We start from the raw sequence: 15255 nt of genomic DNA, 5'->3' as shown, positions 1-15255 counted from the left end.
CATGTTGTTGATGATATTAGTAATTGTTGCTTTCTGTTTCTGATTATTATTCCACTGTAAAAAACAAAGCAAAACCCACAATATTCATCTTTCTGTTGCTGAGCATTTTCGTTGTTCCCAGTTTGGGGCTATTGTAAATAAAGCTGCCAGGAACATTTTGGTAAAAGTACCTTGTGGACATGTTTGTATTTCTCTTGTTTAAAAACTTAGAAGTGAAATTATTGGATCAGAGGGCTATGTGTTGTTTATTAGAAAGTGCTCAACTTTTACCAAAATTACATTCCCATCAGCAAAATATGAGAGTCCTCATTGTTCTACATCCTTGCTACCATTTATTGTTGTCAGTCTTGTACAATACTTTTTACGATTCAAGTAGATGCGGATTAGTATGCTATTATGTTTCTAACTTACACTTCTGATAATAAATAATATTGAGTATCATTTCATATGCTTGTGGCAAGTTATCTAGCTGTTATGAAATATCTTCTCAAATCTTTTGCTCATTTTTTTCTACTGTTTGTCTTCGTTATGTTTTAGGATTTCTTTGTATTCTGCATACAAGTGCTTTACAAGATACATGTTTTATGAATATTGCGTCAGTTTGTTGCTTGCCTTTTGATTTTTTTTTACAGGTGTCTTGGTGAACAGAAAATTTTTAATGTTTATTAAGCCAAGTTTATTCAGTTTTTCCTTTTATGGTTATTGCTTTTATAGTTATTCTTTGTATAAGAGCATTTCATCTACAAGGAGATAGTTTTATTTTTCCTTTCTGACATAGGTTTCTTTTCTTTTCTTGCTTAATTGACTAGAACCTCCAGTAAAATGTTGAATAGAAGTAGTGAGAGTAGACATCCTTGTCTTATTTTTGATCGTAAGAGGAAGGCATTTAGCTTTTCACTATGAAGTATGATGTTAGCTCTGGGGCTTTTGTAGATGTCTTTTATTGGGTACGAATTCCCTTCTACTCCTGCTTTGTTGAGGTGTTTTTTTTTGTTTTGTTTTGTTTTGTTTTGTTTTTTGCGGTACGCGGGCCTCTCACTGTTGTGGCCTCTCCTGCTGTGGAATACAGGCTCCAGACGCGCAGGCTCAGCAGCCATGGCTCATGGGCCCAGCCGCTCTGCAGCATGTGGGATCCTCCCGGACCGGGGCACGAACCTGTGTCCCCTGCATTGGCAGGCGGACTCTCAACCACTGCGCCACCAGGGAAGCCCCTTGTTGAGTATTTTTATTGGAAAAGGATGTTGGGTTTGGTCAGATACTTTTTCTGTATCAACTGAGATGATTGTGTGGAGTTTTTCCTTTATTCTTTTAATATGGTGTATTAGATTGATTAGTTTTCATATTAAACCACCCTTGTATTCCTGAGAGAAATACCACTTGGTCATGGTGTGTAATCCTCCTATTAAGCTGCTGGATTTGGTTTGCTAGTATTTCGTTGAGGATATTTCTGTCTATGTTCCTAAGGGATATTGATGTGTAGTTTTCTTGTAGTGTCTTTGTTTGACTTTGGTATCAGGGTAATGCTGGCCTCATAGATTGAGTTGGGAGGTGTTCCTCAATTTTTTGGAAGAATTTGAGAAAGATTGGTGTTAATTCTTCTTCAAACATTATGTAAAATTTACCAGTGAAGCCACCTGGTCCTGGACTTTTCTTTGTGGCAAGTATTTTTTTATTATTAATTAAATCTCTTTACTTGTTATGAGTCTTTTTCTGTTTTTTCTTGAGTCATTTTAGTTGTGTCTTCTTAAAAATGTGTCCATTGAATCTAGGTTATCTAATTTGTTGTTGTACAGTTTTTCATAGTTTTTTCTCATAATCCATTTTATTTCTGTGAAGTTGGTATTAATGTCACTTCTTTCATTGATGATTTTAGTAGGTTGAGTTTTCTCTTTTTTTCTTGTCTAGTTCTAAAGATTTGTCAATTTTGTTGCTCTTTTCAAAGAACCAACTTTAGGCTTCATTGTTTTTTAAAAAATTATCTGTTTGATTTATTTTTGTTCTATTTCTTTATTATTTTCTTTCTTCTGCTTGCTTTAGATTTAGTTTGCTTTTCTCTTTCTAGTTTTTTAAGCTAGAAGGCTTTTTTATTGATTTGAGGTCTTTTTAAAAATATTAGCATTCACAGCTATAAGTTGTCCTCTGAGCACTGCTTTTAGGGGCATGCTATGAGTTTTGGTGTGCTGTGTTTTTGTTTTCATTCATTGTGAAGTATTTTCTAATTCCCCTTGTGATTTCTTCTTTGACACAGTGTTTATTTAGGAGTTTGTTGTTTAATTTTTGCACATTTGTTAATTTCTCAACTTTCCTTCCTTGTGATTTCTAATTTAATATTCCAGTGTGGTTGGAAATCATATACTTGTATGATTTCAGTTATTTTATTTATTTATTTTATAAATTTATTTATTTTATTTTTGGCTGTGTTGGGTCTTCATTGCTGTGTGCAGGCGTTCTCTAGTTGCAGCGACTGGGGGCTACTCTTCGTTGTGGTGTGCGGGCTTCTCATCGTGGTGGCTTCTCTTGTTGCAGAGCACGGGCTCTAGGCGCGTGGTCTTCAGTAGTTGTAGCATGCAGGCTCTAGACTGCAGGCTCAGTAGTTGTGGCACATGGGCTTAGTTGCTCTGCACCATGTGGGATCTTCCCGGACCAGGGCTGGAACCCACGTCCCCTGCATTGGCAGGTGGATTCTTAAGCACTGTGCCACCAGGGAGACCCGATTTCAGTTCTTTTAAAGGTGAGACTTGTTTTGTGTCTTAACATGTAGTCTTTCATGGAGAATATTCCATTTGTAAGTTGAGAAGAATGTGTATTCTGTTGTTGGATGGAGTGTTCTATGTATATGACTCTTAGGTCTCAAGAATCGTTCAGGTCTTCTATTTCCTTATTGATCTTTTGTCTAGTTATTCTATCCGTTTTTGAAAGTGGAGTATTAAAGCCTCCAACTCTTGTTGAATTGCCTGTTTTTCACTTTGATTGACAATTTTAACTTTATATATTTGAGGACTCTTGTTAGATACATGTATGTTTATAATTTCCCTCTAAGTGCTGCTTATTACATCCCAGAAATTTTGATGTGCTCTCTTTTTGTTAATTTTCATTACAAAATATTTTGTATTTCCCTTGTGAATTCTTGTTTGACTCATGATTTATTTATAAATTTTTAAAATTTCAAGTATATGGTACTATTTAAGATTTCTTTTGTTTTTGATTTATAATTGTGGTCAAGGAACATACTTTGTAAGATTTTAGTCTTGATGGTCAGTTTCAAAAGTTCATGAGGGCTTTACTGCTCCAGCCCTTTTATAACTATTAAGTATACCTTTTACAACTCATTATTGGAATGGACTAAAACCCTCTATATTTCAGCCTCCTTCTTTAAATGCTCTTGTCTTTCTTTCCAGTGACTGGTTATTTTTAAGTTCAGAGGACCTTTCTCCTAAGCTTGCCTAAAATCTTCACTCTCCATGAAGAGTGATCTAGCATTTTATATATACACTATGATGTGTATCTATCCTTAACCTGTTAGACTTTTTGATTCTCATGGGAAGAGGTATCATTTTTATCCTTTTATTACCATACAGGTAGCAGGTGACCAATATTTAAATTTTAATGAGCTGAACCCCTTGGACTGAACTAGCTATATGTGTTTAGTCTTTTAAGACCTACTTTATATGAAGATATTATTTCATAAAATTTTTAAATTTCCATTAAAGATTCTGGGTTTAAGATAGGTTCACCCGTAGGTATTTTTGAAAATATTAAAAAAAAATTTACAGATTTTTAAAGAAATTGAATACAAATAACTTTCTTTTTGAAAAATTACCCCATGCATTTGCTTTATGGGAATTTTCCTTTTTAAGGAGTGCTGTGCTGAAGAACAAAGGAATTAGACAAAATTTATACACTGTAAATAGAGTTATTTAAGTAAATAATACATACCTTGAGTAAATCCCTTTAGAAGTTAACATTGACTCTTTAGGAGAAAAGGCAGTATGTTTTATTTGGGGATGACAACTTAAAACTGAACACTATTTGGTGATGAAAAACAAATGGTTGTTTGGAAAGATATTTTAGGACTCCTCTGGTGAAGCCTTTGAGGTTGGGACTTTTTTGTTGGAGTAGATTGTGTGTGTGTGTGTGTGTGTGTGTGTGTGTGTGTAGTCTCTATATGTTAAAAAAGGGAGGGGTCCTAACTTTTTTTCTGTGACTGTTGTGTTGCATTACTAAAGACACGACTTTTTGTTTGTTTGTTTTTTGTTTTTGGCTCTGTTGGGTCTTCATTGCTGCACCGCGGGCTTTCTCTAGTTCTGGTGAGCAGGGGCTACTCTTCGTTGAGGTGCGCAGGCTTCTTGTGGTGGCTTGTCTTGTTGTGGAGCATGGGCTCTAGGCGCACGGGCTCTAGAGTGCAGGCTCAGTAGTTGTGGTGCCGGGCGTAGTTGCTCCATGGCGTGTGAGATCTTTCCGGATCAGGGCTCGAACCCATGTCCCCTGCATTGGCAGGCAGATTCTTAACCACTGCGCCACCAGGGAAGCCCAAGACACGACTTCTTAAGCTTCCTAATTTGTCTGCGAAGACCCTACTCTTTGCCAAGAATTTCTTCACCTTTAGGAGTTTAGAGTGCTTAACTGGTTAGACTTTTTTGCTAATGCATTCACTGTTGTGAGTAGTTTTACTCTTCTCTGCACTTTATAGCTTTTCTAATTCCTTTTTCATTTTGAGCGTCAAGATGGTAAGATAAATTATGTATTCATTATACAGGTGAAAAAATATTTAAGTGGCTATAGCTTAGCTATGATTGAAGTAGGATTAGACCTAATTAATATCTCTTAATTATTAGTGTAGTAGTTTTTGTATTCTGTTTCACAGATTATAATTCAGGCAGTGTTCTCAACTACTTCTAAGTCTTGGGACAATTTTTGCCAGCCATTAATTTTCTCACCAGTGAAATGAGAGAGTTCAAATCGATGGCCTCATATTTTCTGTCTGATGTGAATTTAGTATTTAAAGGATCATTACAAACAAATGGCCAACAGGCACAGGAAAAGATGCTCAACATCATTAGCCATTAGGAAATGCAAATCAAAGCCACAATGAGATACCACTTCACCCCCACTAAAATGGCTATAATAAAAAAATAAACAAGTAACAAGTATTGGTGAGGATACGGAAAAAGTGAAAACCTTGTACATTGCTGGTGGGAATATAAAATGGTGCCGCTGCTGTGGAAAACAGCAGTTCCTCAGTATGTTAAACATAAAATCACCACATGAACCAGCAATTCCACTCCTGGTTACATACCCAATAAAACTCAAAACAGGTGGTCAAAAAGAAACTTGTACATGAATGTTCCCTCCAGCACTATTCACACTTAACCAAAAGGTAGAAACAACACAGATGTCCATCAGTAGATGAATGGATAAACAAAATGTAGTCTTACCCATTCAATGGAACATTACTCAGCCATAAATAGGAATAATGTACTGATACATGCTACAACATGGATGAACCTTGAAAACATTATCCTAAGTGAAAGAAACAGTTATACAGGACCATATATTGTGTGATTCCACTTACATGAAGTGTCCAGAATTGGGAAATCCATAGAAACAGAAAGTAGATTAGTGGTTGCTTAGGGCTAAGGGCAGGGGGAAATGGGGATTGACTGCCAATAGGTATGGGGTCTCCTCTGGGGGTGATTGAAAATGTTCTGAAAATAGATAATGGTGATGGTTGGACAACACCACAAATTAATAAATGTTACTGAATTGAACCCTTAAAAAGATCATTACATATGGTAACATCAAATACCACAAAATGATCCAGTCATTCTTGTTATATTGATACTTGTATACTTGTTGATATTTAGAATTGTGCTCTTGGAATTAATTCATTCATTGACTAAGGGTTTTTTCCACTACATTGTAAGCTCCAGAGGGTAAAAACCTTCTCTATCTTGTTTTACTAGGCACTTACCTAGCCCAGTGCCTAGAATATGGTAAGTGCCCAATAAATACTTGTTGAATGAATGAATGAGTGATTAAATGAATGATAAGGTCAGCATGGGTGGAGGCAGCATAGTGCCCTGGAAGGAACATGTACGCTCTATTAGATCATAGGATATAATATTTCAGAAGTTGTGGGAAGGTTATTTGGGAGAACGGAATAAAATTCAAAGCACTACACGTTTCAATTAAAAGGTTAGTTTCTTGGGAATTCCCTGGTGGCCCAATGGTTAGGACTCCGCGCTCTCACTGCTGAGGGCCTGGGTTCAACCCCTGGTTGGGGAACTAAGATCCCACAAGTCATGTGTGGTATGGCCTAAATAAATAAATAAATAAAATGTCAGTTTCTTATTTCAATCCCTTATAGACCTGGACTTCTTTTTAATCAAGATATTTTTATTATATAAGCTGGGCACATATCGGTATGCTAGGTTTAATTTTAATAACCTGTATTATTTTTCTCTTATAGTTTTACATGTGGCACCCATAAAAGATGAGGCTGAGAACACGGAAAGCTTCTCAGCAATCAAATCAAATCCAAACACAACGCACTGCCAGAGCAAAGAGGAAATATTCAGAGGTTGATGATAGCCTGCCTTCAGGAAGAGAAAAACCACCGAAGAATGAAACTGGCTTGTTGTCTTCAATTAAAAAATTCATTAAAGGAAGCACACCCAAAGTAATGGTTTTACCTTTTAATTATATCATTAAAAATGAAGTTTAGGTTGTTTTCTTTAAGCATGTAAAGATGAGAAATCTAATATTGCTAGAGCCCTATTTAAGGGAATGTGTCTACATTTTGATGTTAAGAGTATTGACATGTAAAATATTTAATGGTCAGTCAAGAAAACATTTATTCTACTTAACTGATCCACTTAGCCTTCTGTTTTCTCAACTTAGAATTATGGGAAGTAAAATAAATTTTTTCTTATTTACTTGAATTATTTCTTTTACTTACATTTTTTTTCATTTCAAAGATAAGTTAAAGTTTCTTGTTAATATTAATACATTGTCTAATTAGGGAGATGATTTATCTGAATTCTAACATTTGTACAATGAAAATGTATTATTCATTGATGAGAAAACAAAAGTTATTAAAGAAAGAATGGGGAATTCCCTGGCGGTCCAAGTGATTAGGACTTGGCACTTTCACTGCCATGGGCCCGGGTTCAATCCCTGGTCGGGGTACTAAGATCCCGCAAGCCATGTGGACACTGACCAGGAGTCATATGCTCTAGATTCATACTTCTTACTCTGGACCAACTTAAATGATCTGAGGAAAGGCATTTGCCCCTCTTAGCCTCAGGAAGACAGTAAAATGGGACTAATACTAACTGCTTTGTCTGCCTCAGAGTTGTTTTCAGATTAGATGGCAAACAGGTGGAAAAGCATTTTGAGAAATTTTAATGCATTAATGATAATGTTATTACCATTCATTGTATGTAGATTTTGTTATCACTGTTGCCTACTCTTATGTTCTTTCTTGGGATTATTATATATATGATAAATTTCTTATTATAATGTAAGTTTGTCACTTTGATAAGTAGAAAAATAAATCAATGTGACGGTTTATTCATAGTGATAGATTTTTGTCATCATAGAACTAAAAATGCCTAGTAACTGTGAACTATTGGCCAAGGTTTAGAAGTATTCTGTGTTAGAATTTTCCTTTTCGTTTTGGTGGTTTTATTTTGTTTTTCTAATAATATAAGTAAAATTTCTTTTGTTAATTTTAAATGTAATTTTTAAGTTTCTTTGAGTTAATTTACATGAGCCTAGAAGTATTCTAGTATTATTGTATAACAATGATAAAATTCCTTCCAGAAACATGAATTCCTGAATCTTTAAATTCCGTATGGGTTATCATTAGCCTCTGTTGATGAGAACATCACTATATGTCAGTTCATTCTCTGAACACTTCTAAATGTTGTAAAGTTCTTCCTTATCTTGAAGAAAATATACCTACCCTTTATTTTTATTTTTATTTTTTTTTTCGGTATGCGGGCCTCTCACCGCTGTGGCCTCTCCCGTTGCCGAGCACAGGCTCTGGACGCGCAGGCTCAGTGGCCATGGCTCACAGGCCCAGCCGCTCCGCGGCACGTGGGATCTTCCCGGACCAGAGCATGAACCCGTGTCCCCTGCATCGGCAGGCGGACTCTCAACCACTGCGCCACCAGGGAAGCCCGTACCCTTTACTTTTTCATAGGTTCTTTTTCTTCATGTGCAAGTACAAACCCTCAGTCACTGTCCTGGCTAAATATTTCTAGTTTTCATTATATGACATATATGATATAGATCACCACCTTGGTCACCCTTTTCTGTTGTTCATGAAAGGTAACAACCAGAAGCGAACATTGGTTTTTCCTATGTCTTCTGACTTCTGTTCATATTTATTTCCGTTGATTTGGACATACTTCTACTAATGTGGCATTATATTACATCATATATCATGTCATGCTTTCTTTTTTCTCCTTTAGTAGTTTTAGATCTTCTTTGTTGGTCAGCACATTTTTGCCCATGTCAATTAAAACACTCAGGGTTTTTCTATAGTAATTGTTGTCAATTATTTAACAATATGCACTACTGCCTTTCCAATAAGTGACAATGCTGGGATTTAACCCAGGTACAATTTGACTCTGATATCTGTGCTCTTTTTCCTATACCGTTCTGTCTCAAAGTAGCTAGATAATATCTTTATAGCATCACCTGTCTTGTGTAAGGATTGAAAACTTTCTTGATGAAAGTAAATAAGAATTGAGTCTTTCTATGCTGCTGATTTTGTCATTTATTTATATTCTATCATCAGCTCAAAGCTTGAGGCTTATTCTTCTAGGAAATTTTTTTTTCCCTAGTACTTTTTGCATGTATCATCATCCTCTGTCTTCAGTCTTTCTGACTGGATGATAGACGGCTTCTCTTATTTCTACAAGTGTCCTTTTAAAATCCAAGTTAGCTAGATAACTCCCTATGCAGCCACTGGTTTCTTTGGTACCTTTCCTTTCTCTTCTTTTGGACTTTTAAAGTTATGTGGTTAGAATTGAACTTTATAGACAAGTCTTCTTGCTTTTTTCTTTGAGTTGTCTTTCTTCTAAGGTGTCTGACATTGCTCTCATGCCTGTCTTATGAATCTGGCTTTTTGAAACTTGGTCTCTGCGTATGGGCCAACTTTTTTGCTCTTCTTTACTGTATGATTTCCAGTTTGAATGGCTGCTGGTATTCTTGCCAGTTTACTCTCACTGACCTATTTTTATTTTCCTTATAAGTTTTAATCTGTATTCTAGTCCTAACTTGGCATAAGTTAGCCATGAGAGTATTTAGATAATTTAAACATATGTTGTTCATCTAACAGGTGTGTATTAGTTTACTAGGGTACGTAATAGTCTGCCATAACAGAATATCACAGATTGGGTAGCTTAAACAGCAGAAATTTATTTTCTCACAGTTCTGGCAGTTTGAAATCTAAGATGAGGTGTTGCCAGGTTGGTTTTTTTCTGAGGCTTCGCTCCTTGACTTCAGATGGTCACCTTCTTGCCGTGGCATCATATGGTTGCCACTTGGTGTATGTGTTGTCTGTTTTGTAATCTCCTCTTCTTGTAAGGACACTAGTCATATTTGGATTAGGGCCCATCCTAATGATCCCACTTTAATTACTTCTTTAAAGGCCCTGTCTCCAAGTATGACTACATTCTCAGGCTTTTGGGGTTAGAGCTCCAACATAGGAATTTTAGGGGACACAACTCAGACTGTAATAGAATGAATGAAATCTCTCATGTCTTCCAGATCTAGATTTTATGATTCAAGGATATACCACTTCTCTCATTTCAGAATTATGAATTGTCAGTAAGAGTACTCAGGAAGTGTTCATACTCAGTCTTTCTGCTTTTAGCATGATGAGATTCCTAATATATATTTGAAGTGAAAGAAGACTTCACAACTAAAATGTATTTGCTTTATACCAGTGATCTCTCTATTCCTTTCTAAATAGGTGGTTTCTAGAGTTTTCCCATAACAAAATTGTCTTTTTCTCTGTTACCTAAATACTGTTACACTGTCATAGTTAGGAGTCATCAGTTTCCTGTTACATTAAATCAGTGTTTTTAGATCTTTTAACTATGATCCACAGAAAGAAATAACATCTTATATACTACATTCATACATATGAAACAAAACTCACCCATAACATACTTGATGTGTTCTGATTTTTCTTTTCTATGCTGTTGTTTCTTATTCTCCTTTTAAAGGTGATTTTCATGTTTTAAGTTGATTTTATGATCCACTGATGGGTTGTGCTCCTTAGTGTGAAAAACATGATTAGATGAAAACTTTGTTCTCTTTAACCTTTGTATTACTAAGCTTCATAGTTATATTTGGGAATTTTCTTCCTTCCAAAGTTAAATCTCATTTGTTTGTGTAAAAGAACGTCTTTCTAGATGAGTTCTTTAACAACTAGATTAATTTACCATTTATTTTTATTTTTAATTAACTTATTTATATTTGGCCACATTGGGTCTTTGTTGCTGCACAAGGACTTTCTCTAGTTGCAGTGAGCAGAGGCTACTCTTCATTGTGGTGCATGGGCTTCTCATTGTGGTGGCTTCTCTTGTTGCAGAGCATGGGCTCTAGGTGTGTGGGCTTCAGTGGTTGTGGCTCGTGGGCTCTAGAGCGCAGGCTTAGTAGTTGTGGCGCACGGGCCTAGCTGCTCCGCTGCATGTGGGATCCTCCCAGACCAGGGCCCGAACCTGTGTCTCCTGCATTGGCAGGCGGATTCCCAACCACTGCACCACCAGGGAAGTCCCCTTGCATGTAAATTTTAGAATTAGCTTGTCTGTTTCTCCAGAAAAGCCTACTAGAATTATAATAGAGATTGCATCACATGTAGATCATTTAGTGAGACTGGACATCTTAACAATATTGAGTCTGCCACTTCATGATCGTGATATATCTCTATGTTAATATAGGTGTTCTTAATTTTTTCCTGCTAATATCAAGGTCTTACATACCTTTCATTAGTTTTATTCTTAGACATTTGATGTTTTACAATGCTGTTTTAAATGCTGTAATACATTAAAGTTTTTACTTTCTGTTTGTTGCTAATATATATAAATATAATTTATTTTTCTATATTGACCAGGTACTATGTGAAATTGCTAGATTCACTTAATCATTCTATTCTTTAAGATTTCATAATGTTTTATACATACATAATCGTATACCAAATAACCATAATTTTCTTGTTCTTTTCTGATTTCTAGGCCTTTTATTTCTTTTTCTTCATTTATTGCATTGGTCAGGACCTCTAGTACATTGTTTAGTAGAAGTGGTGAGAGCAAACACTTGTTACTGATCTTAGGGAAAGAGAGTTTGTTTACATTAGGTATGATGTTAGCTAAATGTTTTCCGTAGTTATCTTTTATCAGTTCGAGGAAGTTCCCTTCTGTTCATAGTTTGCTATAAGATTTTATTATGTTGTTGAGTTTTATCAAAGACTTTTCTGTATCTATTGAGATATTCTTCAGATTTTCCTCTTTTAATGTGGAGTAGAACATAAATTTTTTTGAATGGAAAACCAAACTTGTATGGCTGGATTTGATTTGCTGCTGGGTTTGTTTTAAGGATTTTTACATCTGTGTTCATGAGGGTTTTGGTCTGTAGTTTTGATTTGTAATGCTTTAAGATTTTGGGATCAGGATTATTCTGGTATCATAAAACAAGTCAAGAACTGTTCCTCTGCTGCTTTTTTTTTTCTAAAAGAACTTGTGTTGACTAAGTATTATCTCATCCTTAAATTATGAGTAGAATGCACTGATGAATTCTGGAGAGGAATTTCTGGAATGTGACTGGGATTTCTTTATGGAATAGCTTTTATTATAAATTTGATTTCTTTAATATATATGGGGTTGTTTAGCTTTTCTATTTCTTCTTCAGTTTTGGTCATGTGTTTTCCAAGGAATTTGTCTATTCATCAAAGTCGTCAAATTTTTAGGTGTAAAGTCTTTGCAGTATTTCTGCATTAACCTAATAATGTCTGCAGGATCTGTAATGATATGTTCCTCTTTTCACTCCTGATGTGAATAATTTATGATTTATCTTTGTTTTGATTCGTTTTGCTCCTAGAGCTTTATCAATTTCATTACTTTTTCAAAGAACCAACATCTGTCTTTGTTCATTTTCTCTTTTCTTTCCAGTGTCTGTTTAATTGATTTCTGCTTTTTATTTTTAATATTTTCTTCTATTTTATCTGGTTTACTTCTACTTTTCTAACTCATAGAAGTGGGAGCTTAGAATAGGAATTAGTAAACTTCTCCTGTGAATATTTCAGATAAGTGATATTTAAGGCTTTGCAGACTATATTGTTTGTAATTGCAGTTACTACTCAACTCTTCCATTGTAGACAATACGTAAATGAATGAGCATGACTTTGTATACTGATATTTGATGTTCATCATAATTTTCATGAGTCATAAAATATTATCGTTCTTTTCTCCCCCCTGCCCCCAACCATTTAAAAATATAAGAACTACTCTTGGCTTGCTGGCCATACAAAAACAATGTGCTGGACTTGGCGTTTGGACTGTAGCTTGCCAGCTCCTTGCTTAGGTCATTAATACTACACCTTAATTTTTTTCTAAGTCAACTATTTAAAGCTATGATTTTCAGAGTGCTGCTTTCCCGCATATTCTGATTTTATGTGTGTGTGTGTGTGTTTTGGGGGGGGTGTGTGTCATGCGGTACATCTTAGTTCCCCGACCAGGGTTCAAACCTGAGCACCCTGTATTGGGAACACGGAATCCTAACCACTGGACCGCCAGGGAAGTCCTCTGACTATATTTTTGTTACCTTATTTGTGATTTATTCTTTGACCCATAGATTATGTAGAAATGTGTTATTTAATTTCCAGATCAGATATTTGGGCATTTCTTAGATATCTTCTAATTGTTTATTTCTAATCTAATATTATTGTTATCCAAGAATATACTCTGTATGATTTCATTTCTTTGGTGTCTTGATATTTTGTAGCATATAGACTATTTTGGTGAATGTCTTATGTATTTGAAAAAATATGCATATTCTGGAATTGGTTAGTGCAGTTCTATAAATATCAGGTCAAGTTAGTTGATAATACTCCAGTTTTCTGTGTCTTATTTTAAATCTCCAACTCTTAATTGTGAATTTGTCTGCCTTGTCTTTCAGTTCTGTCAGTTTTGCTACATGTGTTTCAAAGCTCTGTTAGGTGCATACACATTTATGATTGTTGGGTGTAAATTGTTCTTGTTACCACTGTGAAATGTCCCTCATTATCTCTAGTAATATTATTTGCCTTGAGGTTTACTTGGCCTAATATTAATAAAGCCACACAGTTTTCTTGCTTACCATTTGCATGATACACCTTTTTCCACTGTGTATTTATATTTAAATTGGCATGGTTAGTCTATTTACATTTAATGTAGTTATTAATATGGTTGAGTTTAAAGTCTCCCATCTTGTTATTTATTCTGTGTTTATCCCATTTGTTATTTGTTATTCTGTTCTTATCCTGCCTTCTTTTTGGTGAACTAGTTATCTTTTAGAATTCCACTTTTTCTCCTATGTTGACTTTTTAAAAATTAACTTTATGGGGTATAATGAAACACAATAAGACACACTGATTTAAAGTATATGTTTTCATGAATTTTAACAGAATTGTACACCCATGACCAAAAAGTACCCTTGGAGTTTTTGCAGACAGTCTCACAGCATCACCCTAAACACCATTGATTTGCTTTCTATCATTCTAGATTGTATAAATCTTTTCTAGAGTGACCTATGAATATAACATGTCTTGCTTCCTTCACTCAACATAAAGTTTTTGGATTCATCTATGTTACTGCATGTATCCGTAATTTATCCCCTCCCTCTCCTGTACTCCAAGTAGTATTCTGTTGTATGAGTATACCACATGTCATAATTTGTTATCCACTTGGATTATTTCTGGTTTTTGGCTATCATGAATGAAGTTGCTATGAATATTTCAGTCTTGAATCCATGTGTGGGCATATATTTAGGTTAAACGTGGGTAAATAACTAAGATTGGCATCGCTGGATTATATGATATATGTGTGTTTTTTTATGGTAGGTTTATTGAGATACAATTCACATACCATAAAGCTCACCCATTTAAGGTATAAATTCAGTTGCTTTTAGTATATGCACAAAGTTACGCAGACATTACCACAGTCAATTTTAGACCACTTTTATCATTCCCCAAAGAAACTCTGGACCCTTTGGCTCTCACTTGTCAGCTCCACCTTCCAGCTCAAATTTTTTTCTCATTTGTTGGGGGTGACTTTTAAAATTTTCTCTTGTGATTTCATTAGTAGTCCCTCTTGAGCAAGTGGTTCTTAAACCTTTTGAACTTCGGATCCTTTACCTTCTTATAAATGATTGGAAACCCTAAAGAACATTTGTTTATGTGGGTTATATCTGTCAATATATCTCATTAGATATTAAAACTGAGGAATTTTGAAAATATCAAAATTATAATTCTAAACCCTACATGTTGATACAAATAATATTTTAACTATTTTCTAAAGACAAAAAGGAAATTAGTGGGAAACATGACATTACAGTTTTATAAACCTCTTTAATCGAAACTTCATAGAAGGTAGTTTGTTGTCATTGAAGCATATAAAGAAAATCATACATGTATTTAGAAAAGGGAAGAGTATTTTAATATTCTTTGTAGATAATTGTAGATATTATACCAAAACTTGACAAATTGTGCAGTATCTTAAGTTCTTGTTCCAAGATTGAATTTGAGAGCACTACAATGATCTTTTCATTGGTCTGTCTTGTGCTTGGAATGAATCTTTTATCTATATATGATTTTGTAACATCATGCACTGATTATTTGGAAAATATTGGTTCACTGAATTATGTAGATCTTCCACATATGTGTCCACATTGACATAGTTCATTATTTAATACTTAAAAATCACATTTCTAAACAACCCCACTGATCTCAACAGAACAATCTTTAAGTATTGGGAAGCTGTCAGTCTCATGGTGCTTTGTCCAAGTTTTCAAACATCTCAGTTTTTGCTTGAATGCTCAAATTTTATTGTTGGCAGCAAGAAGTATCAGTTTTTCTTGAAGTGACAGGCTTGCTTTGTTCACTTTTCAGAAAATAATCTACTTCAAGTAAAGATAGTTTTCTATCAGAAAAAATGGTCTAATTCAGCTTACAATTCAGTCACACTAATGCTTTTTCTCAAGACA

The 15255-nt window shown here is 34.9% G+C and overlaps 1 protein-coding gene across 1 annotated transcript in view; it reads left to right on the top strand.

Annotated features, from left to right (window-relative positions):
• Positions 1-15255, top strand: part of CTDSPL2 (CTD small phosphatase like 2) — a 68841-nt gene that overhangs the window by 11531 nt on the left and 42055 nt on the right. Inside the window, exon 2 of the mRNA XM_024747540.1 lies at positions 6470-6679. Within this exon, the coding sequence (XP_024603308.1) occupies positions 6494-6679 (186 nt within the window). The 5' untranslated portion in view covers positions 6470-6493. The remainder of the gene's footprint in view (positions 1-6469; positions 6680-15255) is intronic.

Source organism: Neophocaena asiaeorientalis, unplaced genomic scaffold (assembly GCF_003031525.2).
Source record: "Neophocaena asiaeorientalis asiaeorientalis breed wild unplaced genomic scaffold, Neophocaena_asiaeorientalis_V1.1 scaffold1040, whole genome shotgun sequence".
NCBI classification, from domain to species: Eukaryota; Metazoa; Chordata; class Mammalia; order Artiodactyla; family Phocoenidae; genus Neophocaena; species Neophocaena asiaeorientalis.
The sequence above is the reverse complement of the archived record's forward strand: the minus strand, read 5'-3'. Positions and strand labels throughout refer to the sequence as shown.